This window comes from Giraffa tippelskirchi, chromosome 13 (assembly GCF_054371585.1).
Source record: "Giraffa tippelskirchi isolate mGirTip1 chromosome 13, T2T-mGirTip1v1.2.pri, whole genome shotgun sequence".
Classification (NCBI taxonomy): Eukaryota; Metazoa; Chordata; class Mammalia; order Artiodactyla; family Giraffidae; genus Giraffa; species Giraffa tippelskirchi.
The window spans coordinates 21,971,813-21,997,174 of record NC_137287.1 but is presented as its reverse complement, the minus strand read 5'-3'; the positions used below and the strand labels follow the sequence as shown (position 1 = coordinate 21,997,174).

Genomic DNA, 25,362 nt, shown 5'->3' with positions numbered 1-25,362 from the left:
AGTTATACACATATATACATTCCTTTTTATATATATTCTTTTCTGTTATGGTTTATCCCGGGAGATTGGATATAATTCCCTGTGCTATACAGTAGGACCTTGTTGTTCATCCATTCTAAATGTAATAGTTTGCATCTGCCAACCCCGAAGTCTGATTCCATCCTTCTCCTCCCCTCCTCTCTCTAGGCAACCACAAGTCTGATCTCTGTCTTTGAGTTTAAGAAAGCTAGAGTATTGATTAGTGGTTTCCTCCACCATTAAGTGGTGTCATACTGCTTGCTTTATTCGGCACCTTGTTTTTTTCCACCCAAACAATAGCTTTTAGAGATTGCCCATATCAGTGCCATCATCTTTTTAACGACTGCATAGGATTTTGCCAAATGTATGTAATCATCCCACTGTGGATGAGCAGTTTGTTTGCAGTGTTTGCCTGTTACCTAGCATTGGAAGCACCAACCATCTTTGGGCCGGCTCAGCTGGGCACACCTGGTAGGTGATCAGAATGGGTGGGTCTGAGTCAATGAAGAAGGTTCATTATTACTGGCCAACCATCTAGCATAAGCAGATGGCCCTCAAAGGTGGCAATACCTGCTTCCACTCACAGTGTCTGAGAGCACTCACTTCCCAGGCCACAGGTACCACCTGTTTTTCCTAACATGATGAGGTTAAACAGGACCAGTGATTTCAGCTCAGCTGAGTTTGTTCACCTGTAAAGATCACTTCGGGCTCAGTGAGACACTGTCTCTAGTGGGAACATGTCTGTCCCTGGGGTGGGGACAGGAAAGAAGTTGACTACTAGTAGTCAGAACATTCTTCCCTGTCTTTTGTAAATGAAGAAATGAAAGTTCCCCCAGTGGGTCAGCAGTGGGCCGGAGCCAGAACTCAGGGGACTGAGTCTTAGTACAGGACTTTTTATATTGTACTTTAAAACAAAATCAGTTATATTAAACATACCTGTTACCAGTAAGGTGTGGCTTGATTCTTTTCTGGGTTTGTTTGTTGTTTTTTTTTTAAGGGTAATTTTGACCTTATAACATATCATGCCCTCTAATTCTGAAATACTTTTTTCTTTGACTTTTTTTTGGTTTGTGCCACAGCACCCAGCCAGCACGTAATTTCTGTTGATAATCCTCGTTAATGGAGAGGCCCTGTCTTACGTGGCTTAGGGCATGTCTTAGTCACCAGTCGAGAGAAGTACATTTGGAAAGTCGTGCATCTCAGGCAGAGGACAGGGCACCTGTACAGATGTGCTCGGAAGGGTGGCCTGCAGTTCTGGCTACACAGAACTCCGCAGGCTTCTTGGCAGATACGGGGATCAGAAGGCCGTTCCTGCCATTCACAGCGGCTGGACTACAAGAGGGGACTGTGGCACATTTTTAAATGACAGAAATCCAGAAACTGCTTTCCTTGTAAACATGTCTGCTGTGGGGTTATGTATAAGAGGGAAAAATCAGTGACAAGCTCCAAGTCTCACTGCGGAGAACCACGGGTGAATGAACAGTTAAGTCAATAATGATAAACCCATGCAATGGATTACTATGCAGCTGTTACAGCTAACTTGTAAATTCATGAGGTAATGTTTGTGTCAAAAAATTTGAGAGGTTTGTTCTCCGCTTCTTGGAGTGTAACCTAGGAGAATCTTTTTGAAAGAGAACTCCAGACTTCTAAATTTTAAATGTGATCTCGCAATAACATTCCCATGAAATATGTCCTGCTGAGCTCTTGCACAAGTGCACAGAGATAAAGATAAGGGAATGTTCTCTTCAGCACTGTTTATACTAGAGATCTTTGGAGAGAATCCGAATAGCCATCAACTGAGGTCTGAGAAATACCTTAAGGTCTCCTGCATTGCAGGCTAATTCTTTACCAGCTGAGCCACAAGGGAAGTCTTACCTTAAGGTACATTTATACAATTATATTATATCCTACAACCAAGGAAAGGAAATGAAGTCAGCCCAGCCTGTCTGCACGTATGACATGGAAAGACTGGATCCAAGATCCGGTGTAAAGTGGAGAAAAAAGGAAGATGCAGAACGCTCTCCTGAAAGGCTGTAAATTACATCTGCAGTGTGATTCCAATCTTATTTAAAAATGCACATAAGGGATCTGGTAAAGAACTAATTTCCAAAGCATTGATGATGTTAACAGTTGCTCTGAATGGATGGTCTGTGGCAAATTTGAATTTTGTTTGTCTTCTGTATTTCCCAAGAGTTTTCATTAAGTGTGAATTATTAGCTTCCAAGTTTTTAGACTTTGCAGAGATTAGAAAGCCACAGTAAGGGAGCCCTGGGCTATGTGTGTGTGTGTACTTGTATGTGTGTGTTTCTTTTTCTTTTTTAATATTTATTTATTTATTTGGCTGTGTTGGATCTTAATGTGGGATCCTTGTTGGGGCTCATGTGCTTCATTGCTCTGAGGCATGTTAGATCTTAGTTCCCCTACCAGGGATCGAACCATGTCCCCTGCATTGCAAGGCGGATTCTTAGCCACTGGACCCCCGGGAAAGCCCCTCTGTGTGAGTTTCATGATGAGCTCAGCCCCTCTACCTCGTCTCCTCTGAGCAGCTCCCTGGGGTGGAGCTTAGGCGGGGCCACGGCTGGGGAGCTGTCCTGTTTGAACCCAAGTCTGTGGAAGAGCTCCTAAGAGCTGGCCGGGGAGGCTGAGGGAGGCTGTTGTGGGAAGAGGAGGTCTAGAATCTTCCTGGCTCAGACAGTATCCAGCCCCTTCCTGTGGCTCAGACCTGTGGCCTGGAAGGGAGTTTTGGTCTCACGGATTCTGTAGAGGCTGTCAGGCAGAAATTCAGGCTCTGTAGGAGAAAATGGAGAGGGGATTACTACCCAGTGTGGGTGTCAGAGTGTTTGTTTGGAGGGGAAAGGAAAGGATTCCACCTTGGGATTATAAAAGCAGTAAAATGAGCTTTTTAAAACAAACAAAAAAATGGGGCCATACTGTGGTGCTGTTGAAACTCAGCGTGTTCTCTCCATCACGTGCCTTGGTCATCTTTCCCAGTTAGTGCTCAAGAGGCCCAGTTCTCAACAGTGTTTGAATGTCTGGGGGCACGTGTCTGGGGGCACGTGTTTTGGGGCAGCACAACAGTGGAGGGCACTGAGGCACCGGATGGGTGGAAGACAGGGATGCTAAACCCTGGAACGGAAGAGCAGGTCTGCACAAGTAGTGGTCCTGCATCCCAGGACCTTGGAACGTCTCCTGGGAATCTGTTCGTAATTAACTGGGAGTTTAGCCCTTTGTTAATGTAAAGGCAATGTATATTTTGCATAGTTTGATATACTCTTGAGATTGAGAAGCTTATAATGTCTATAAATTTCCTTGGGGGCAGTAAAATGGGGTGTATTTATGATTTATATAATATTTATAAAAAAGTGACATTGGACCAGGTAAGAGTCCAGAATTCTCACCACAGGGCTATTTAACATTTTAAATGAATATAGTCAAACTGTATTAACCAGTCTCTGCAGACAAATATTTGGGTTGAATTCAGTTTGGTACAATCACAATACCCCTTGTACACAAGTGTGCACACTTATGTTTGTATTTCTTTCTTTTTCTTAATATTCTCTGGGTCTTTGTTGCAGCATATGCACTCTTCCTTGTGGTGCGTAGGCTTTCTCTAGTTGTGATGTGCAGGCTTGGTTGCCCTGTGGCATGTAGAATCTTAGCTCCCCGACCAGTCCCTTGCATTGGAGGGCAGATTCTTAACCACTGGGCCACCAGAGAAGTCCCCATGTTTGTATGTCTATACGGTACATTCCTAGATATAGGATTGCTGGATCAAAATAAAGGAATATAGGGACTTCTCCTGCTGGCCCAGTGGTTAAGCATCTGCCTGCCAATGCAGGGGACGGGGGTTTGATCCCTGGTCCGGGAAGATCCCACATGCTTCAGGGCAGCTAAGCCTGTGTGCCACAAGTACTGAGCCTGTGCTCTACAACAAGAAAACTCACTGCAATGAGAAGCCCATGCACCACAACTAGAGAGTAGCCCCTGCTTGCAGCAACAAAGACCCAGCACAGCCAAAAATAAAAATTAATTAGTTAAAAAAATGAAGGAATACATTTTTTCCCCATTTTAGTACATTGCCAGGCCACCTTTAGAAGAGGTTTATAACCACTGACGGTATCTGAGAACTCATTTTCCCACATCCTGGTCAGACTCCTGGTTACCAGCTGTTCAGATGTCTTCCAATCTGAACAAAGGGGTGGGGAATAATATTTTCATTCTCAACTCTTTGGTAACAAGCAAAGCAGTATGTGTTTTCTACGCGTATTACGTTTTCTTCTTCAGTTTTATAGTTGAGACAGGTCACTTCTGGCCATGGGAAGGCTATGCCTGCGTGAGGTCTTTTGGGAACTGTGTTCCTACAAGGATAATAGGCGTTTATAATTCTGGCTGAATAATGCTGTCTGCCTCCCGACAGGCTGGAGACACCTGGGAAATCGCGTGGCGGGAGGAATTGGCCTGCACTGTCCCAGAAGCCTAACACTCCCCTTTGCTTCTGCAGGAAGCTTGGAAGCATGCAATCGAGAAAGCCAAGCACATGCCTGACCCCTGGGCTGAGTTCCACCTAGAAGACGTTGCCACGGAATGCGCCACGCGCCACAGGTCAGCTCCTTGTCTGCAGGTGCTGTATGACCCCAGTTCTCTAGGGGTCCTTGGGGGTTGGGTCCTTTTTCTGCTTGTAATCAGTGAGGCTTAAGTACCCCTGGAGATCAAGGAAAAGGGAATATAATAATAATATCAGTCGATATTTGAGTATTTACACACGTTTAGGCACCATGCAGGGCTTCCCTGGAGGCTCAGACGGTAAAGAACCCACCTGCAATGCAGCAGACCTGAGTTCAATCCCTGGGTTGGGAAGATCCTCTGGAGGAGGAAATGGCAACCCACTCTAGTATTCTTGCCTGGAGAATCCCGTGGACAGAGGAGCCTGGTGGCCTACAGTCCATGGGATCACAAAGAGTCGGGACATAACTGAGCGGCTAACACACATACACAGACAACCATGTGCATTATCTCATTTAATCCTCACAGTGTTCCTATAAGATAGTATTCAACAGGCTAGGGTGAGCTACGCTGCAGTAACAAATAGCCCAAATGCTAGTGACAGAAACCCAGTTCACAGTGGCTTAAGCAAAGAGGAATGGTTGACTTATCTATGTGGACTTCAGGTATAGCTTATTCCAGGTGCTCCAAGGATGCTTTTGGCTTTGACACCAGATAGACTCTCTTGCATTAATGGCCCCTGGGAGCCCCATGTTTCATCTCACCAAATGGAAAAGCATCTTACTCAGTTTTTAACATTTGAATCTCATTGGCCTGGCTTTGGTTATAGGCCCACCACTAAACCAGTCATTGTGCCAGGAGCTTTGCTTTGATTAGCCAAGTCTAGATCACATACCACACACCAGAAAGTGGTGGGGGATCAGCTCCACCCAGTCCATATGTTCTGAGAATGGTGGATGGTGGTTCCCCAAAGGAAAATTGGGGTGCTGTTAGCAGAAGAAAGAAGAGTGGATACTGGGCAGGCAGAAACAGTGGCGTCCTCTCCACCTTTCTGCAACGTGTTCTTGCTCACACCTTGTGAGGAGATGGCTTACAGCCTGCCGTGCACCCCTTCCTCATTTTGGAGGCTGACCTCCTAGCAGGCTCTGGGGTCTGTATGGGCAGCTGAGCATTGTGGGTGCCCCAGAAGGCCAGGATGTGGACTGTGTTTCTTCCTGCCTGTAAGGGCAGTGTGGTGGCTGGTTGGTGACATGTGGCCTCCAGGCTGAGGCCACCAGGCCACCAGGGAAGCCCTTGGGAAGCAGGACTCACATGCTGGGCTAGTTCTGTGTATCCCAGAGCTCCTCAGGAACAGGTACCAGGGGCCACACCAAACTGTGTTGATTTCCTAACTAAACTTGCTGATTTCAACTGTTCTGACTACCAGCAGAGGGAGGTCAGACACTGATGCCCAGAATGTCCAGAGATTTCTAGATTGGAGGCTTCCTCCTCCACTCCTGCTCTTTAGAGAACTCTGCTGCAAGCTGGCCCTTCACTGGGATAGATTTCCTATTCACGCGCGTTGTCCCTAGACAAAGCAAAGGTCAAATTGAAACTGATCTGGGTTTGAATCTTGGCTCTCAGGAAGGTTATTTCACCTCTCTGAACCTCAGTTCTCCCATCTGGAAAGTGGGCACAGTATTTGTATGGATCTCACTGGGCTGAGTAATGGTTCTTGAGGCGTTCCGTGTGAGCACTCAAGATACGGTGAATGCTCAGTGAACTTAGAGCACCTCTGTCCTCTGTGAGATCAGTGGTTGTGAAGGACAGCCAAGATCCTTCCTGTGTTGCATTCTCTACCCTCCCCCACCTTCTGGGTGCCTCTCAGCCTTCAGTCTACTTGGAAGTGACGGAAGACTGTTTCCTTTACCTTCGCCCCTACATGGTAATAAAATTAATAATAATGATGGCCATTATTTTTGAAGACAGTACTTGCCATGAGCTTGTTGCCAGCAGGTGTGCGGCTCTGACAAGCCTTCCTCCCCCACCACCCCCCCCAGGCCTGGGGCAGGTTACCTGCCAAGTCTCTGCTTGTTTGTCCTGGTAGAGGTTTCAGGCTCTGAGGAGGCTGTTCTCAGGAGCTGGGAGGTTCTGGAGTCTGTCCCCACCAAGGGTGGACCAAGGAGGCATCTGTTAGAGCTGAGAACACTTCAGCCCTGGGGGAGATTTTAGATTTTCAGGATTTACTGAGCTAAAGAGCTTTCTACCAGACAAACCTGTTAAGGCCCAGCCAGGCCTAGGGGCAGATTTGTTCTGGGAAAGAGGATCCCTGGGAAAGAGAGAGATGGAAATGTTCTGGAACCCTCTCCATACCTTTCTGTCTTGGGTGTGTAGCCAGCGGCCCCTTTCCTGGCTGGACTCAGAGGCAGGACCCTCCACCACTGCTGCCTGCACCGGGACAGGCTTCAGGAGACTGGCCTAGCAACCTGGGCTGGGCCTCACACTGGCAAGACCGAGGGTGCTGCCGCCTTCCTTCCTGGGACACATCATTCATTATCTAGACCAGTTATACTAAAGAAATGTATTTATTCAGTTGTTCATCCAACATGCATTTACTAAGCAACCGCAGTACCAGGCCCTATAGTACACAGCGCAGACATGGCTTGTGTTTATGGAGTTACAGTCCAGTGGGGGAGCCATAGCTTACCCACAGCACAGCAGGAGCATGGAGGGGGACATGGTGAAGGAACAGCTGCCTTGGAGGAAAGGGAAGGAGGCCAGTGTGGTGGGAGCCTGGGAAGGAGGGAGCGTGTCCACAGACCGAACCCTGGAGGTCACTTGGGCCTGTGGGGAGAGAGTGGACTTGATCCTGAGAGCAGCAGGAAGCCCAGAAAAGTCTTCTGCCTTTAGCCGGTGAGTGACAGGATCGGGTGATGGACACTGTGCCTGCCCTGGGATGGGTTCTGGTCTCTGCAGGTACAACGCTGTCACCGGCAAGTGGGTGGAGGATGAAGTCCTGATCAAGATGGCATCTCAGGTGAGCAGAGCCTTGAGCCCAGTGCGGTCCAGGCCGACAACAGCAGTGCCCGCTCCCTCTCCTCCATATCCTCTTTGTTTGTTTGTTTGTTTTTAAGCTTTAGGGAATTCTCTATTGTGTATTTATTTTATTTTTTATAACAGCTTTATTGAATATAATTCACACACCATACCACATACCTATTTAAAGTGTACAGCTCGGGTTTTTAGTATAGTCAAGAGTTGTGCAACTATCACCCCGATCAACCCAGAACATTTTCACCATCTCTTGAAGAAACCTCATACATACCCATTAGCAATCAGCCTCCAATTCCCTCTAGAAGAAACCTCATACATACCCATCAGCAGTCAGTCTCCAATTCCCTCATCTTCCCCTGCCCTGGGCAACCACTAATTTAACTTCTGCCTCTGTTTATTTACCTATTCTGGACATTTCATATATTGATCATATATATTAAAAGATTCTTCTTGACATGCTTGTTGAAAATCAATGAACTGTGAACGTGTGTATCAGTTTTCAAAAATTGCAAGTCACCACTTAATACTGTTCATCTAACAAGATGAACTCAGGGGGTTGCAAAAAAAAAGAGTCAACTAGAAAATAGAGAAGTTCCTGGATAGGAAGCAGCAGGGTTGATTTGTGAAGCATTTTATAGTGTGTTGTACACTCAGAAAAGTGTACAGCTTGACGAGTTTCACCAAGTGAACACACGTGTAACCAGTACCCAGATCAAGACACTGAACGTCACCGGCACCCCCAGAAGACGCTCTCAGCCCCAGTTACTACTCCTTTATCCCCAAGGGTGAGCATTGCCCTGAGTTCTATTACCCGAGATTGGTTTGCCTATTTTTGTACTCCGTATAAATGGAGCTCCATACACATACAGCGCATGTATAGCTCACCATTTTGTCCATGAGGTTTGTACACGTCTGTGTCATGTCTTTCAGCCCTTCGGCCGGGGAGCAATGAGGGAGTGCTTCAGGACGTAAGTGACTCAGCCTGCCTCTGGGGGCCCTGCCCAGATACCCTCAGGCTCCTGAGAGTAGGGGCTCTGTGACATTCTCTTCTTGGACCATACATTGGGCCAGGCTGTAGGGATGGGCTCGGGCAGAACAGGGAGTCTGTCCCTTGACCCCCCCTTCCCAGATCTCTGAAGGATGCTGCGGGGTGGGGAAGCCCTTCCCACCTCCTGCATTTTATTCCTGACTCTGTCAGCCAGATCAGGCAGGGTCTCCCCGTCCTGAGGACTAGAGCTGGGGTCCCAGTGAGCCCCAGAGCATCAGGCAGGCCCCCTGATGCCTCTCTCCTCAGGAAGAAGCTCTCCAACTTCCTGCACACCCAGCAGTGGAAGGGGGCCTCCAACTACGTGGCAAAGCGCTACATCGAGTCTGTGGACAGGGATGTGTACTTCGAGGACGTGCGTCTACAAATGGAGGCCAAGCTCTGGGGAGAGGAGTATAATCGGCACAAGCCCCCCAAGCAGGTATGTGGCACCCCTGCCTTCCACATTCCCACACCAGCACAGAGCAGGACAGTGTAGCCCAGATCTGGAGATGAGGGCAATGGAGGTGCCGGGCACAGGCCTCCTTCTTTGCTGTCGTAACAGCAGCTAATAAAACCCATCGTTTATGGAGCCTAACAGGTCAAGTACTCTGTATGCCAAAAGTTATTTATTCCTAAAAACAGAACTCTGGAACTTCCCTGGTGGTCCAGTGGTTAAAACACCGTGCTTCCACTGCAATGGCCATGGGTTCAAACCCTGATTGGGGAACTAAGATCCTGGATGCTTGCACAGTGTGGCCAAAAAATAGGAGAAAAAGAAAATAAAAAACAGAGCTCTGAGGTTGGTGGAAGTTGGAATGTTTTTATTTCATTTTTCACATGGGGTCTATTAGTCAGGATTTTTGTTTGCAAATGACAGAAATTCATTCAAACGGGCTTAATCCACAAGGGGAATGGGTTGCTTCCTATAATTGAGAAATAAGGCTGACTGCAGGCACAGCTGGGGTTTCCCAGGTGGCACTAGTTGTAAAGAACCTACCCACCAATTCAGGAGACAGAAGAGACCCAGGTTCGATCCCTGGGTCGGGAAGATCCCCTGGAGGAAGACATGGCAGCCCACTCCAGTATTCTTGCCTGGAGAATCCCATGGACAGAGGAGCCTGGTGGGCTATAGTCCATAGGGTTCCAAAGAGTTGGACATGACTGAAGTGACCTAGCATGCATACACACAGGCACAGCTGGATCCAGGACCAAATTGAGGTTGTTGGGAGTCTTCCTCCAGCTCTAGCCTCAATGTTCTGTGTTGGCATCACTTAGGCAGCTTTTCAACTTGCAGTGACATGTTGACCCCAATAGCTGCAGACTCCCTTTCTATTTCTTGGCGACCTTGATGGAATGACATGTTTTCCCATAAGTTTCTATGAAAGTCTCAGAACTGGATTTCATTGGCTTGATTAGGTCAGATGCCTATCACTGAGCCAATCATGATGGCCAGGAGGCGGGAATATGCAGATTGGGCAGGCCTGAGCCTTGTACCCCCGCTTAGAGCCAGGGTTATGGGTCCTTCCTCTTAGACTAGGTGGTCTGAGATTGGTGTCTCCCAAAAAAAAGCAGGAGAGGGCATGGGGGATGGATTCCTTATCTGTCCCTGGGGAACCTAGGGCACAAAGGTGTAAAGTTTCCTATCCAAACAGGCAAGGATGGAGCCAGGGCTTATTCCTGGAAAGCTCAGACTCTCCAAGCCCCTGCTCTTGGCTTCTTCACTTGAGCCCCCAGTGTATTGGTGACCTGAGGCCAAGAAGAATTTCCTGTTTCCTGCATGCATTTGAGGAAATAGCTAGAAAATAGTGCTAGGCCTTTGCTCTGCCTAAATTCACAGCTCAGCTCTCGTACTGTTGGTATATCTGCTAGCTATAAGGCACCATCTTCTCAGCGCCTCAAGAGAGCCACATTTGCAGGCAACCAGCAGAATTTATTTAGTGCCTAGTGTTTGCAGAGCCCTTGATTAAGCATACTTGGTGTGAACACAGGAAGCCACATTCCCACCCTCAGGGGCTGTGACCTCCCTGCACTCAGGCCTGGCCACTTTTCCCTTCTCCCCTAAGCTTGTTTCTGCTTTAGGACCTTTGAACTGGCTGTGCCCCAAGGCTGCATTACTGGATCTCCTCAGTCCTTCTTACATTTCACGTTTCAGTTCATATCACCTCCTCAGCTAGGCTGTGCTGGTGGTGGTGGTTTAGTTGCTAAGTCGTGTCTAACTCTTGCGACCCCATGGACCGTAGCCCGCCAGGCTCCTCTGTCCATGGGATTTTCCAGGCAAGAATACTGGAGTGGATTGCCATTTCCTTCTCCAGGGTATCTTGCTGACTCAGGATTCGAACCCAGGTCTCCTGCATTTCAGGCAGATTCTTTACCGACTGAGCTCTGAGGCTGTGCTAGAGTATCCTAAATGAAGATGAAGTAACCCTTCCACTGCTGCACCCTCTGTCACGCATTTTGTTTGTTTTGGTTTCTTTTTTTCAGAGCAGTTGGCAGTATCTGAAAGTCTTATTCATGTATTTATTCATATATATTTCAGTTTCCTCTCTCCCCTGAGGACAAGGATTTTATCTGTCTTGTTTGCTCTATCCCAGTGCCTAGGTGCTCAGTGAATAATAAGGTGGTTGAATTGATGAAGGGAGAGGAATGTGGTTGTTTGAGGAGGAACTGGCCGTCGCCTTGAGGATGTGTCTCTGCCACTGACCCTCACCCAGTTGCCTCCTGGCCAAGCCAGTGGCCCTGCAGCAGGCTTCCTTGTAGGGACAGAGCCAGTTTGGGGGACAGGAATCCTCTGGGAACCAGCTGCTCCTTCCCCTCTTGCTGGTTCTCAGAACTGAGGCCACATTTGGGGAGGTTCTCAGCTCCCAGCTCTGGACCCCTTTGGCCTCTGCAGCTGTTGTCTTCCTTGACTCAGCCAAACAGTTTCCTGAGTGGTCATTTCCTTGGGAAACTCAGACCTGGCTCCTCTTGTGGGTGGCATCGACAGGGACAGGGTACCATGGATGTGACCTTGTGTAACAGGTCAAAGTTAGAGTCCCAGCTCTTCCCTGTCCTACTTTACAAACATACACAGTACTTACACGGTTTCTGCTGAGTACAAAATTAAACATACACTTGGTGCAAAATTTAGCAAGGAATGTCTGAGTTCCCTGTGATTCCCCTTTGTAGGGAAAGAACCACTGTTATGGTTTGGTATGTATCACTCTACAATTGAGTCTGCTGATAATACTGACATCAGCAAACATTGGCAGACTGTTTCCTGTACCAACAGATTTCATCCTTATACCCATTCCATGGGTGAGGAAACTGAGGCACAAACTGGGGAAATAACTTGCCCAAGTTCTCTGTATTAGCATAAGGCACAGGCTGAGTTGCTTAGCAGACAGACTCACAGTTGTGTGCTAACTCAAAATGGTTTCCTTCCATCTCATCGAATAGCCTCACTTAGATGGGGCTCAGGGTAGGCTGGTGCTTCACCTCCATGTCATCCAGAGGCCTGGTCCCTTCTGTCTTGTTGTTTGCCATCTGCCAGGAGTTGCCCTGGACCGCATGGTCAATTCTGGCTCACTGGCAGATGTCCACCTTAGAGCCTCAGGAAGGCCAGAGAAGGAGAGGGCAGGCTGGAGTTGCATCATCCCTGCTGCTTGTTTCCTATTGGCTGGGCTTAGTCACATGGCCACACCTAGCTGCAAGGGAAGCCAAGCCATGTCATCGCTGCTGGATGGCTGTGCATCGTGTTACAACTCAGGTTGTCTTAGTCCATTTGGGCTGCTGTAACGAAATACAGGAGAATGGGTTTATAGGTTCATGCTGCCACATTCTTGCTGTGTCCTCACAGTGTGTATGGAGTGAGGGAGCTCGCTGGGGTCTCTTTTTTCAGGGCACTAATCCCATTCAGGAAAGAGCTTTTCTCTCCTGACCTTATCACCTCCCAAAGGCCCCACCTCCTTAATACCATCACCTGTGAGCATTGAGATTTCAACAGATGAAATTTGGAGGGATCCATTCAGGCCATAGCAGGGGTTTTCATTCTAAAGGAAAAGGGGAATGGATTCTGGGGACAATCAGCAGTTTCAACCTTTCTGCTCCAGCCTCTTATCAGAGGAGTGTGCCACCTGGGCCCTGCCCTTCCCCTGACTCCTCCCGCCTTCCTGCCAGGTGGACATCATGCAGATGTGCATCATAGAGCTGAAGGAGAGACCAGGCCGGCCGCTGTTCCACCTGGAACACTACATCGAGGGCAAGTACATCAAGTACAACTCCAACTCGGGCTTCGTCCGTGATGACAACGTGCGCCTGACGCCGCAGGTGAAGCCCCTGCAGAGCCCTGTGTCACATCTCAGCAGACCTCGGGCCCCTCTGAATTAAACAGGGCTTCTTTTTTTGTCCTTGCCTCTGTACGCTCCTCCCTGCAGAGAAAGGCCCCCAGCGTGGGCAGAGCTGGGGTACTGCAGCCCGTCAGAGCAGTGCCTGCCAGTGTCCACGCAGCCCACAGCCTGGACTCTGCAGTCACCTTTTCCTTCTTCTCGCCCCACAGGCCTTCAGCCACTTCACGTTTGAGCGTTCCGGCCACCAGCTGATTGTGGTGGACATCCAGGGCGTGGGTGACCTCTACACCGATCCGCAGATCCACACCGAGAGGGGCACTGACTTTGGAGATGGAAACCTAGGTAGGCTGGGAAAGCCAGCATGGCTGCAGAGACCACACTTCACTGCAAAATCTCCAGGCTCTTTGTTCACCCTGGCAAGCAGGCCAAGGTGGTATATGGGCCTGCCCTAGACTGGAGATGGGAGCCTGGGGCGTCTGGCCCCTGCCTGCTTAGCATGTTTTACACCTGGCCCTGCCACATTTAGGGTGCTCAGCGCTGCCCTGCCCCCACTCCAAAGCAGAGCAATGCTCCAGACCCCTGACTCTGTCCGCAGGTGTCCGCGGGATGGCTCTCTTCTTCCACTCGCATGCCTGCAACCGGATTTGCAAGAGCATGGACCTCGCTCCCTTTGACCTGTCCCCAAGAGAGAGGGATGCAGTGAATCAGAACACCAAGCTGCTGGTAGGTACCCAGGATGAGCATGTGCGGACTGGCAGGGCCCTTCTGCTGCAGGACCAGCAGACTATGCTTCCTGTGTGCTGGTGGCCCAGACCCTGCGATGCTTAATTGAGGAGTATTGTGGCTGGAAGCATCTTAGTCCCATCTGTGTCCCTCACCCCTTTTGAACCAGTGTACACAGCCCTCCTGAGTATCCCCACTAATCGAGGAATTGGGGTCTGCTTGATTTGGGCCCATTTTTGCCCAGAGTGAGGGGACCAGGTGTGTACGGATTGTACGGTATGTGGTTGGTGTGATGTGTTGACAAATGAGACTTGAGCTTGGCTTACTGAGCACCTCTCTGTGTCCCTGTTGTACCCCCATTACCACCCCCAGTACGTGGACCAGATATAAGGCCATGTTGGCAAAAACCAGCTTGGGATTCTGCAGGACATCCCCCAGCTCAGGGCTATGAATGGTGGCCATCACTTCGGGAATTCTGGCCCTCTGAGCTCCTGTTCCAGATGCCCCTTCTTAGAGGCCTTCGAGTTAATCCCCCCACTGATTAGTTTTAGATTTTCCGCCAGTCCCTAAGGCTTCTGTGGCTGAAAGCGCCTCAGGTTTTGAAGGACCAACAGGCAACAGGAAGAACCCCTTGTTCCCAAAAGGTGGCTGTGTGACGTGCGTATCCCTGTTAATTCTCCAGCAGTCAGCCAAGACCATCTTAAGGGGGACAGAGGAGAAGTGCGGGAGCCCCCGGGTGAGGACCCTCTCGGGGAGCCGGCCCCCACTGCTCCTTCGCCTCTCAGAGAACTCCGGAGATGACAACATGAGTGACGTGACCTTTGACTCGCTCCCTTCCTCGCCGTCTTCAGCGACGCCGCACAGCCAGAAACTGGACCACCTCCGTGAGTGATGGTTTGGCCCCTGGTTATTGTGATTGGAGGGGACAAGCACCATGTAGAACAGGAATAAACTGGCTTTCCCTTCTGTTAGAAAATCAGACATGCCAACCAAAGAGGTTGATGGCCCAGATGGCTTTATGGATGAGTTCTTTTAATAAACTTTCAAGATGCAGTCATCCAAATGCCATAAAAACCACTTGTATTGTAGAAAACGAGGTAGCATGTTTTAGAGTGATTGAAATTTGCAAAAAGCTTTACACGAAAATTTGACAAAACACCAAAAAAGAAAACTGTATCCCAACCTCACTTAAAAATATACAAGGCAAAAATTCTAAATAAAGTATTAGCAAATAAAGACTAGTATCTTAAAAGAAAGTCTGTCACAGCCAAAGAGGGCTTATGCAGGAATCTGAAGGTTGTTCAGGGTTCAGAAACCAATTAGCATTGTGTGATTAGGTCAAAGGAGAAAAATAACAATCATTCTGAAGCTGAAGTGACAGAGTTTATTCATGAAATGGATGTGGGGACTTCAGGAAAGAGGAGAGGCAAGACTGACTCCACGGTTCTGAGCTGAAGAACTGGCAGGACTCTGTGGTCAGTTATTTAGCTGAAAGAAGTCCCAGGGGAGCAGGAGAGGACGATCTTTTAAAGAAGCCTATACATCACCACCAAAAGGCCTTGGGAATAGTCTGGAGCAGGAGTTGACAAATTCTTTCTTAAAAGGCCAGAGAGTAAATATTTTATTCTTTGTGGGCAACGTGAACGTGACCATTGACAATATTTAAAACAAATCAGTGTGGCCGTGTTCCAAAAAACTGTATGGTTGCTGAATTTTAAATTTCAGGTAATTTTCACATGTTACAAAGTAGGTTTGATTTTTTTTCAACCATTTGAAAATATGAAAAACTTTCTTAAAAACTATCTAAGAGGGCTTCCCTGGTGGTTCAGTGGTTGAGAGTCCACCTTGCAATGCAGGGGATGCCGGTTTGATCCTTGTCCAGGAAGATCCCACATCCCACGGGGCAGCTGAGCCCATGCATCACAACTACTGAGCCTGCACTCTGGGGCCTGCTAGCCGCCACTGCTGAGCCCACACGCCACAACTACCGAAGCCTGATTACCCTAGAACTCATGCTCCACAGCAAGAGAAACCACTGCAGGGAGAAGCCCTCCCTCTACAACCAGAGAGTAGCCCCCACCTGTAGCAACTAGAGGAAGAGCCCGCACGCAGCCACAGACCCAGCACAGCCAAACATAAATAAATACATATTTTTTTTTAAAAAAAGATTATTTAAAAAAAGCATAAAAACGGCAGACAAGCCAGATTTGGTTAGTGGGAGTTTAGGACAGGAGATAAAGACTGGAATCTACCAGGAAACTGTTGGTTTTTAAACCATCTAAGGCTTCTCTCATTTGTAGCTACCTCCCATTTGTACCCCATTTGTACCCCAAATGGACAAATGCCTTTTTTTCATTCACAACTATACCTCACTGAGGGCTGACCATAGGTCAAGCACATGATGCTGATCAATACATTACACAATTATATCACTATTTGCATTATGAAAACCCCAAAGCAGCACAGCAGGTAAGCTTCTTGCTCAGGACAAGTACAGGCAGCTGGCAAGTAGAGAGTCTGGGTAAATTCTCGAAGAAGAACTATGGCCTCTCAGGTGCCAACAACATTCTTCTCCCATTTTTGTACTTTATAAATGTCAAATAAAAAAGGCTTGGAAACTCCCTAGTGGTCCAGGGGTGCTTTCTGTGGGACTGTGCTTTCACTGCCGAGCGCCTGGGTTTCATCTCTGGTCAGGGAACTAAGATCTTGCAAGCCATGTGGTGTGGCCCAAAAAATAAATACATATAAATTAAAGAGAAGAAAGGTTTGGTGGCAGCTGTTGATGGGTTACGTGGATCTTGTGAACTGTTCCAGCCGTGGAACTGCTGCCTTATTCTCTTTTCTCCCTGCCCAGATTGGCCTGTGTTCAGCGACCTCGATAACATGGCACCTCGAGACCAGGACCCTCTGGACAACCACCGGGTGAGTGGAGGGGGTGGGGGTGCGGGGGTGGGGTGGGGTGGAGTGGGTAGGAGTGGACGCCCTCTTCTGGGAACGGAGGATGAGTTGTCAGATTCAGAGGTGGGCAGCCCAGGTCTGCTCGGGGCACTGGCAGGAGGGCACAGGCAGATGCCTCTGGGAAGAGCTGGGTCCATTTCAGTTTCCGGAGGTGGTTAGAGCAGAGAATCCAAATCAGCAGCAGTGTGACCTTCTGGTACATACTGGGCCCGGCCCTGGGTTTGGTTTGCCATGTGTGTGTGTCTTGGGGGGGAGGGGGCTATGCTAGGTGTCCAGTGTGTAACACACAGCACAGGCAGCTCTGATGCTCCCAGGTCGGATGAACAGAACAGGTTTCCGACAGCCTCTTCATGATTCAGCTGTAAGACACCGTAGATGACACATGTGCATTCAGAGGAACATAAGTTATAGTGTCAAATTAAAAATTCATTAGAGGGACTTCCCTGGCAGTCCAGTGGTTAAGACTCCACTCCCCTACTGTAGGGGACACGGGTTCCATCCCTGGTTGGGGAACTAAGATCCCATGTGCTGCATGTTGGGGCCAAAATAAAGAAATAAAAGTGTTTTTTTTTTAAGGCTTTGAAATCCAGTGAATAATTTACACTTAATAGCATATCTCACAGAGAAGGCGCTGGCGACCCACTCCAGTACTCTTGTCTGGAAAATCCCATGAACAGAGGAGCCTGGTGGGCTGCAGTCCATGGGGTCGCTAAGAGTCGGACACAACTGAGCGACTTCACTTTCACTTTTCACTTTCATGCATTGGAGAAGGAAATGGCAACCCACTCCAGTGTTCTTGCCTGGAGAATCCCAGGGACGGGGGTGCCTGGTGGTCTGCTGTCTATGGGGTCACACAGAGTTGGACATGACTGACGCGACTTAGCAGCAGCAGCAGCAGCATATCTCAATCTAAACCCTCATCAGAAGTACTTATTCTGCATTTGGAGTTCATAGAATTACAGTTGAAAGAGTAGTTTCACATATGCCTGTTGTTATGTGACATAAGAAAAAAAGAAGTTATGTGAAAAAAGAAGTTCATCAGAATTTTTTAAACAGACTTCGCAGAAATGTCACACTCACACAGGCCAATAGCACCTTAAGCTGCCCTCTCAGCTCCGAAGGTTCAGCTTCACTCCTAACTGCTTTGCAGAGTTCTTGAGTGACAAAAAAGCAGGAAGAGCTGCACATACGGAATTGTCACTATGGGCAGACAGTTTTAAGAGTCTGGTAGATAATTCTCATTTAATTCTCACATAACTTGTGAGATAGATAATAGTTTCTACTCCTCTCAGAATACCTTTTATGTCTTACTCTAGAATTGAAATTAGAATTAGGATTAGGGCTTCCCTTGTGGCTCAGCTGGTAAAGAATCTACCTGCAATGTGGAAGACCTGGGTTCGATCGCTGGGTTGGGAAGATATCCTGGAGAAGGGAACGGCTACCCACTCCAGTATTCTGGCCTGGAGAATTCCAGGGACTGTAGAGTCCATGGGGTCGCAAAGAGTCAGACACAACTGAGCAACTTTCACTTTTCTTTCTAGAATTAGGATGAATTTTAGAAATTCAGAGTAGGTTGAAAAGGAAAAGTTTCAGAAGATTAGCAAGGTGAAAAGTCTCCCTCCCTCCTGTTGCCTCAGCCACCTGCTTGTCCCCAGCTCTGCTTGGGCGGTGCTCTCATTATCCCTGATTTAGTGGTGGGGAAACTGGGGCACAGAAAGGTAAGCCTCTTGCTCATGGTCAATCAGTGATGGAGCCAGCATTCAAACCCAGGCCGTCTGGCCTTGAACCCTCTGCAAACTGCTGTCCTTCATGTTATTCTCCACCATTTCTCAGATGAGAGCGCTGTGTTTTGGAGAGGTTGGCTGCCTTGCCCAGGGTCCCACAGCTGGAAAGTGGAGAGCTAGGGTTTGAGTGAGGCACTCTGTTGCCTGGCTTGGGGGTGGTTACCAAGGATGGGACACGTAGCCCAAGGTCTTGCAGAGAGTAGGTGCAAGGAGGGGGCTGCCTGGAGCTTTTGAGTATAGCCTGTGTTCTGATTTCAAAAACAGCCTTTCATTCAGCACACTGAACACTTCACTTTAGTTGTCTGTAAATTATATCTCAATTTTAAAAATTGAAATAGTTTAAAAAAATAGAATAGCTATTTGACTCACAGAGAGCAAGGCCTGGGGGAGGGCAGTGGGAAGCCTAGGGTGCGTCTAGAAACCAGGGCAGAGGCCTTTTTAGGGTAACACAGCTCCTTGGGGTGGAGTGGATTCCTGGCCAGACCAGAGGCCAAGGATTCCACTGTGTGTGTCCCATGGCTCCCATCTGTCTAGGAGACTGATCCAAGTTTTACATTCATGGTGGTGATACAAAGCTGCTTTTAAAAATATATTAAGTAAAATAAAATGGTTTATTTAAGGAAAAATGATAAAAGAGAAGTATGAATTCGTGAGAGGAGTTTTATTTCAAGGAAGAAGAAAATGGGGTGAGGAGGAGACTCAAGAGAAGTCTACATTTTAACAGAAATATTTCAATTCCTTTTAGAAATAAAAGATCTAAAGTAACTAAGGCCTAGTGTTAAGAGCTGTTGGAACTTGGCAACAGGGGCACAGGAGTTCATTTTAGAATTGTCTATTCTTATTGGTGCATTTGAAATGTCTCTAAGTAGAATAAAGAAGGAAAAAAATAAAAGCTTTAGCTGAACAGTGATGCAGGTGACATACAGATATGACCACAACTCAACAGTGATAGACAAATGACTGAAGTTTTAGAAATTCTAAATTATACCAGATTCCTTTTTACAACAGAATTCAGATCTAGAAGAATAAAAAATATGCCAAACTGACCTGTGCAGTTTTGGCAGGGGGCTTAGTTGTAAATAATTGTTCCCAACACTACATTTTTATCCTTGGGTCTTATCCTTTAAACAAGCCTTTGTTTTTCTGTCTGTGAAGTGGGTGAGTTACTTAATAGTAGCACTTACAATGATCCACAGTCTGAGTGTGACACCTCATTTCATCCTCAGAGCCCCTTGATATAGGTGCTATAATGAACCCCCACAGCTCAGGAAACCAAGCTCAAGAGAGGCTGAGCAACTGTCCAGGGTCACAACTGGCAAGTCACAAAGATTGGATTTGAGCCTAGGCAGTCTGCGTCTAGAGCCCATGTTCTTCGCCACTATTTCTTACTGCTCCCTTGTTACCCAGCCAGCACGGGTAGGAGGAAGAGAATGTTAAGTGAGGAGATGGGGCAAAGGAGAGAGAGCAAATGGATGAGATTCCAGGTATCACCACTAGATATTCAGAGGACCTCTGAGACCCTAGGACCGTCTTCTCTCTACAGGACTCTGAGAACAGTGGGGACAGCGGATACCCCAGTGAGAAGCGGGGTGACCTGGATGACCCAGAGCCCAGAGAACATGTAAGGAACCCCCAGAAAATGAGAACAGAGTTCCCTGTTGCCTAGTTATCCAGGATAGAGAACTAGGGAGGAATGTGAATGGGTCTTAAGAGCATAAAGTAAATTAATATATAAATCATTTCAGATAAATACAGGGCAGAAGATAAAACAGGTAATGGGGACTAGTAAGTTTAGTAAGGGGACAAGCATGGGGGATTAGACACAAGGTTGAAAATGGTGGGCACATCACACAGTGAAGCTGGGACCTCTGGTTGCTAAGCAGAGAGGATGCTGGGCAGTGGGCCAGAATGGTGCTGGTGTAGGTGGGCGGGCCCAGCTCAAAGGCAGTCCCTTGGGAGGGCTCCGGAGGATGGAGGTTGCCCTAAGTTGTCTTCCCAGCAGCATTTGGGTGAGGGCGATTTTAGGTAGTATCAGTTGCTTAGGTTTTGCCCAGTGCCAGAATGGAGCATGGGCATCAAGGCAGCCTTGCTGGGAGCCTCTGGTCTCAGCTTTGATACTGTGAATATAGACAGGTGATGGGAGCTTTGGCTAAGGGAAGAAGCACTTGGCCCAGTTTTCTCAGTGCCTGCCTACCAGGATCCTGTGCCTTTGAATCCTTTCCATCTATGCACATGTGAGACCAGCACATCAGTCCTGCCTGTCTCCCAGCATCCTCTCTGCTTGGCAAATGTGCCCGCTTCCTGGGAGGGCCGAGCCAGTTCCCTGAGGGGGGTCCCCTGGGAGGGCTGGGCCAGTTCCCCAGGAGGCAGCTCTTGGAAGGAAGGGCTGCTCTTTGGATCACTCTAATCTCTGCCTCCATCAGGGCCACTCAAACGGTAACCGGCGGTACGAGTCGGATGAAGACAGCCTGGGCAGCTCCGGACGGGTAACGTGCACCCAGGATTCCTCGTCATGGCCGCTTGTCTTTTCCGGGCTCTCTTTCTGTTTCTCCCCCTTCATGTCACATCATTTCTGCCTGCCCGGGCAATTCATACATCTCCTAAAAGAAGATTTTGCAAAGGAGCCAATCCCTTTGGCAAATACTTTTCAAGCTCCTGCCTGGGTGGGGTGCTGAGGGATCAGCAGGGAGGAGTAAAGGAGATTAGGTTGGCCTGTCCTGGAGGCCACGCCCCTCAGCTCCTTCCAGTGTAGCATAATTTATGAACACTTCTTGCAGCCACCCAGTGAGACAGGCTAACCCGATTCATCCCCTTTTGACATACAAGAAAATGAGGGTCTTAAGCGACTCTCCCCAAGTTACCTGGCTGATAGTTCTAAGAAGCATCTCAGATGATTATCATCGGGTACATGTGGGAAAGACCAGCTTCGGGAACCCTCTTAGTTGACTCTGAGCCACACTTTGAACCTCTGGCCCTCCAGCCTTTGCTAAGGCAAGTCTCTCCCGCCCGCTAGGTCCTTCCTCCTCCACGGTCATATCTCCTCAAAGCCTGTCTGCTCTCCCAAGCTGGACCCCCGTGGCACCTCCCCCAGGAGCCTTCCCTGATAACCAGGGCAGGCTTGACTCTTGCTACTTCCAGAACACAGATTATTTATCATGTGGCATTTACTTACCATGCAATATGTGCAATATTTACTTACCACGGGGTATCTGTCAATCAGGTCAAGGCCGCAATGTGGTGTTTGACCACAGCACCAGTGATACTCTGGGCTGTGTCATTCTTTGTTGTGGGGGCTGCCCTGTGCACTGTAGGATATTTAGCACGTGCATGTACGCACACAGCAGGCAGCCTGGCTCTGTCCTGTGAGAACCTGGGACAAAGGTGTCTTTAGCTGGGAGACATGGTGTTTTCTAAGCCGAACAGCAGAAGCACCCTGGAGATGTGCAGAGAAAGCATAGTGGATTTGCTGCCGGCTCTGAAGTCAAGCTCTTCTGGAGCCTTGTGTGGGGAGCAGCTCAGGGTTGAACCACCCCGACCAACTTAAATGGTTAAGTGAGGGGACCCCTCTCCGAACTGCTCAGTGCACGGTGCTAGCCTCTGTGTCCTATTGCTTCAGCTTTGCCTCAGTGCCCATGAGCTGGTGTCATTTGAGAGACTGGAAATAGGCCCCATTTGTCCAAGAAAACTTGACACCACATGGGTCCATGCCCCCTAACTTGCCAGGCCGGCTTTCATAGCTGGGAGGGTGCATCCATCCCCAGCCCCTCACTTCTCTGGCCTGTAAGTGCCCGGTCCTCCCCAGGTCTGTGTGGAGAAGTGGAATCTCTTCAACTCCTCCCGCCTCCACCTGCCGAGACCTTCGGCCGTGGCCCTGGAAGTGCAGAGGCTCAACGCTCTGGACCTCGAGAAGAAAATCGGGAAGTCTATTTTGGGGAAGGTATGGTGATGCCCTCTCCGCACTAACCTGGAGCTTCCCCGGCTGGGTGGGGGGCCCTGGGCTGTGGCCGTGACCTGCAGGCAGCCAGGCCCACCCGCCCTCTGTGCGGCAGGTCCATCTGGCCATGGTGCGCTACCACGAGGCCGGCCGCTTCTGCGAGAAGGACGAGGAGTGGGACCGGGAGTCGGCCGTCTTCCACCTGGAGCACGCGGCCGACCTGGGCGAGCTGGAGGCCATCGTGGGCCTGGGACTCATGTACTCGCAGCTGCCCCACCACATCCTGGCAGATGTCTCTCTGAAGGTGAGAGGGTGGCGGCTCAGTCAACCCATCACCCTTCCTCCTCTGGGTTTGTGAGCTTCCCTAGTGGCTCAGATGGTAAAGAATCTGCCTGCAGTGCAGGAGATCCAGGTTCGATCCCTAGGTCGGGAAGATCCACTGGAGAAGGAAATGGCAACCGACTCCAATATTGTTGCCTGGAGAATCCCATGGACAGAGGAGCTCAGTCAACCCATCACCCTTCCCTCCCTGGGTTTATGCCTGGGAAATTTCCTGAGCATCACTTTGGGGCTGGGCACTTCCAAGTTAGCTTTCACCGATAGAATTGGTCTCTGGTCTTGGGGACTGAGTAAAGATGACAGTCATGTTCCCAGGCAATTACAACATGGTGCGATGGGAGAAGCAGAAGATGCTGCTGCAAACAAATGAGAAGGGACCTTAACTGGGGTTTCCTGATTGTCATTCCCTAGTGGCTAGAACAGACCTAGCACAGACTCCCTATTCAGCATTCATTTGTGGAATGAATGAAAGAAGTGATCCCTAAGGTAGACCTGAAGACCCAGTGGAGTCAGCCAGGCACAGGGTGGGAGGAGCAGTGTGGGCAGAGGGAACAGCATGAGTCTGGGTCCTGGGGAGACAGGCAGGGTGGGGTTTGGAGGACAGGAGGCCATCAGTGTAGCTGGAGCATGGGGTGTGAGGAGGAGGTGCAGGAGATGAGGCCAGAGAGGGGGCCCAGACAGGACGGGTGTGAAAGGAATCCGTGAGGGTGTCTGCTCCCTCTTGGCCCCCCTGCTCCGTGGGCACAACGGACAGGACCTGACCAGGCCTAGGGAGTGTGACTCTGTACTTGAAGAAGGTGAGAGGCCCTTGTCGTGCGTGTGCTCCCAGCTATCCTCGTCCTCCCTGTCATGGAGGCCAGGCTTGTGGCTGGACGAGGCTGGGCTTGTCATGGGCACAGGGTACCAGGCCTCCTCTGTGGGCCTGGCCATGGCCCAGAGGGTCGTGGGTCTCAGACGGGAAGAGGGTATGGGAAGACACTTGACAGCCCTGTGGCTAAAAAGTTTTTTTCAATATAAAAAGATTTACAGTGAAAAGTCCCCCTCCTACCTTTTCCTCCATCTTCTCATTCTCACATGTAATTCCAAGAGAGTATTCATTTCCTAGGACTGCCATAAGGGATAACCACAGACTGAGTGGCCTAAAACAACAGAAATTCATTCTCTGGCAGTTCTAGATGCCAAAGTCCAAAATTAGGTGTCGACATACCCATGATTTTCTAGCTTCTGGTGGGTAGAGGCAATATGGGGTGTTCCTTGGTCTGTGGGCGCATCACTCCAGTCTGTTTCCATCTTCACATGGCCTTCTCCCTGTGTGTCTGTGTCTCTGGGTCTCTTTTTTATGAAGACAACAGTCCTGTGGAGTTGAGGGCCCACCCTAGTCCAGTATGACCTCATCTTAACTAATTAAATCTGTCTATTTGGAAAGACCCTGCATGCTACAGTCCGGAGAGTTGCAAAGAGCTGGCCACGACTAAGCAACTGAGCATGCATGCACAGGGATAACGCAAAGCCTTTTTTAAAGATTTATTTATTTATTTATTTATTGCCCGTGGTGGGTCTTCATTGATGCACGCGGGCTTTCTCTACCTGCAGTGAGCAGGGGCTACTTTTCTTTGTGGTGTGCAGGCTTCTCCTTGTGGTAGCTTCTCTTGTTGTGGAGCACAGGGTCTAGGGCGTGCGGGCTTCAGTAGTTACAGCACATGGGCTCAGTAGTTGTGGGTTGCAGGCTTAGTTGCTCTGCGGCATGTGGAATCTTCTTGACCAGAGATCGAACGGGTGTCCCTTGCATTGCAGGGTAGATTCTTAACCATTGGACCACCAGGGAAGCCCCTACACCCATTTTTATTTCCTGTTTTAGATGGTGAAAGAGCAAGTTTGGTTGGGGGGAGGGGGCTTTGACAGGTGGATGAATTGTCCCTCCTTCTCTAGTCTCCATGCTCCCTGAGGGCTGAATTGAATATATCTCGTTTAGCCAGTGGTATGCTGGCAAATGCTTAATGACTGGTTCTTGCAGGTGGGGAGGGAATGTTTGTTCATATATGTATGTAATCTTATTAGATGTTTAGTGATAAAGTGGCACATATAATTTATAAACAATAATAAAAGTATTCTATTGTGAATTCCATATGGTCAGTTTATCCTCACAGAATTTTTTCACTAATTTTTGGGGTGCTCATATCTGTAGCCTCCCTCTGGTTGTGGCTGATGAAGGAGTAAAGTTCTGACATGGATACTGGTTGATACTTTCACTTTTACTTTAGTGAGTAAAATGGAAGTGAAATAAGAAAGCTCTTTGTCAGAGTTGGAGCTTCATTTATTCGCTGCTGACATGAGCAAGACTCCTTTGCTGAATCAGATGATAGTTTTAAATACTGAAGAGACTCCAGTTTCTTGCATTCATCACAATGTAATGGCTACAGACACAGCATGAAGCACTGCTTCATGAAGCACTGATTCATTTTAAATGAGTCTGCACTATTAATATTTTTGCCATCTCTTGGTGTAAATGCTCCCACTGTGGCCAATGTCCAGGTACAAACATGATATCACTGAGCAAAGAGTTGGAGGGAACGCATATCAGCGCACCGTTATATAGCATTTCCGCTATGCAGATTCCATAGGCCAGTGGCTCTCAATCAGGCATTTTTGCTTCCTCCTTCTCCATGGGATGCTTAGCAGTATCAGGAGATACCTTTGATTGTCACAGCTCTGGGAGTT

General features: G+C 48.7%; 1 protein-coding gene across 3 annotated transcripts in view; it reads left to right on the top strand.

The window, feature by feature from the left end:
- EEF2K (eukaryotic elongation factor 2 kinase) overlaps positions 1-25,362 on the top strand; it is a 67,976-nt gene that overhangs the window by 29,447 nt on the left and 13,167 nt on the right. For 2 of the 3 annotated variants that reach the window (XR_014072615.1, XM_081554566.1), the window contains exons 3-15: positions 4,520-4,620; positions 7,477-7,537; positions 8,485-8,522; positions 8,849-9,020; positions 12,737-12,886; positions 13,116-13,248; positions 13,502-13,629; positions 14,312-14,513; positions 16,484-16,551; positions 19,915-19,992; positions 20,795-20,857; positions 22,174-22,308; positions 22,421-22,609. Coding sequence is in view for 2 of the 3 variants with exons in the window: in XM_081554566.1 (XP_081410692.1) it covers positions 4,520-4,620; positions 7,477-7,537; positions 8,485-8,522; positions 8,849-9,020; positions 12,737-12,886; positions 13,116-13,248; positions 13,502-13,629; positions 14,312-14,513; positions 16,484-16,551; positions 19,915-19,992; positions 20,795-20,857; positions 22,174-22,308; positions 22,421-22,609 (1,518 nt within the window). In the remaining variant the exon portion in view is untranslated. Of the gene's footprint in view, positions 1-4,519; positions 4,640-7,476; positions 7,538-8,484; positions 8,523-8,848; positions 9,021-12,736; positions 12,887-13,115; positions 13,249-13,501; positions 13,630-14,311; positions 14,514-16,483; positions 16,552-19,914; positions 19,993-20,794; positions 20,858-22,173; positions 22,309-22,420; positions 22,610-25,362 lie in introns of all 3 variants that reach the window. The other variant, XM_081554567.1, reaches the window with a different exon arrangement.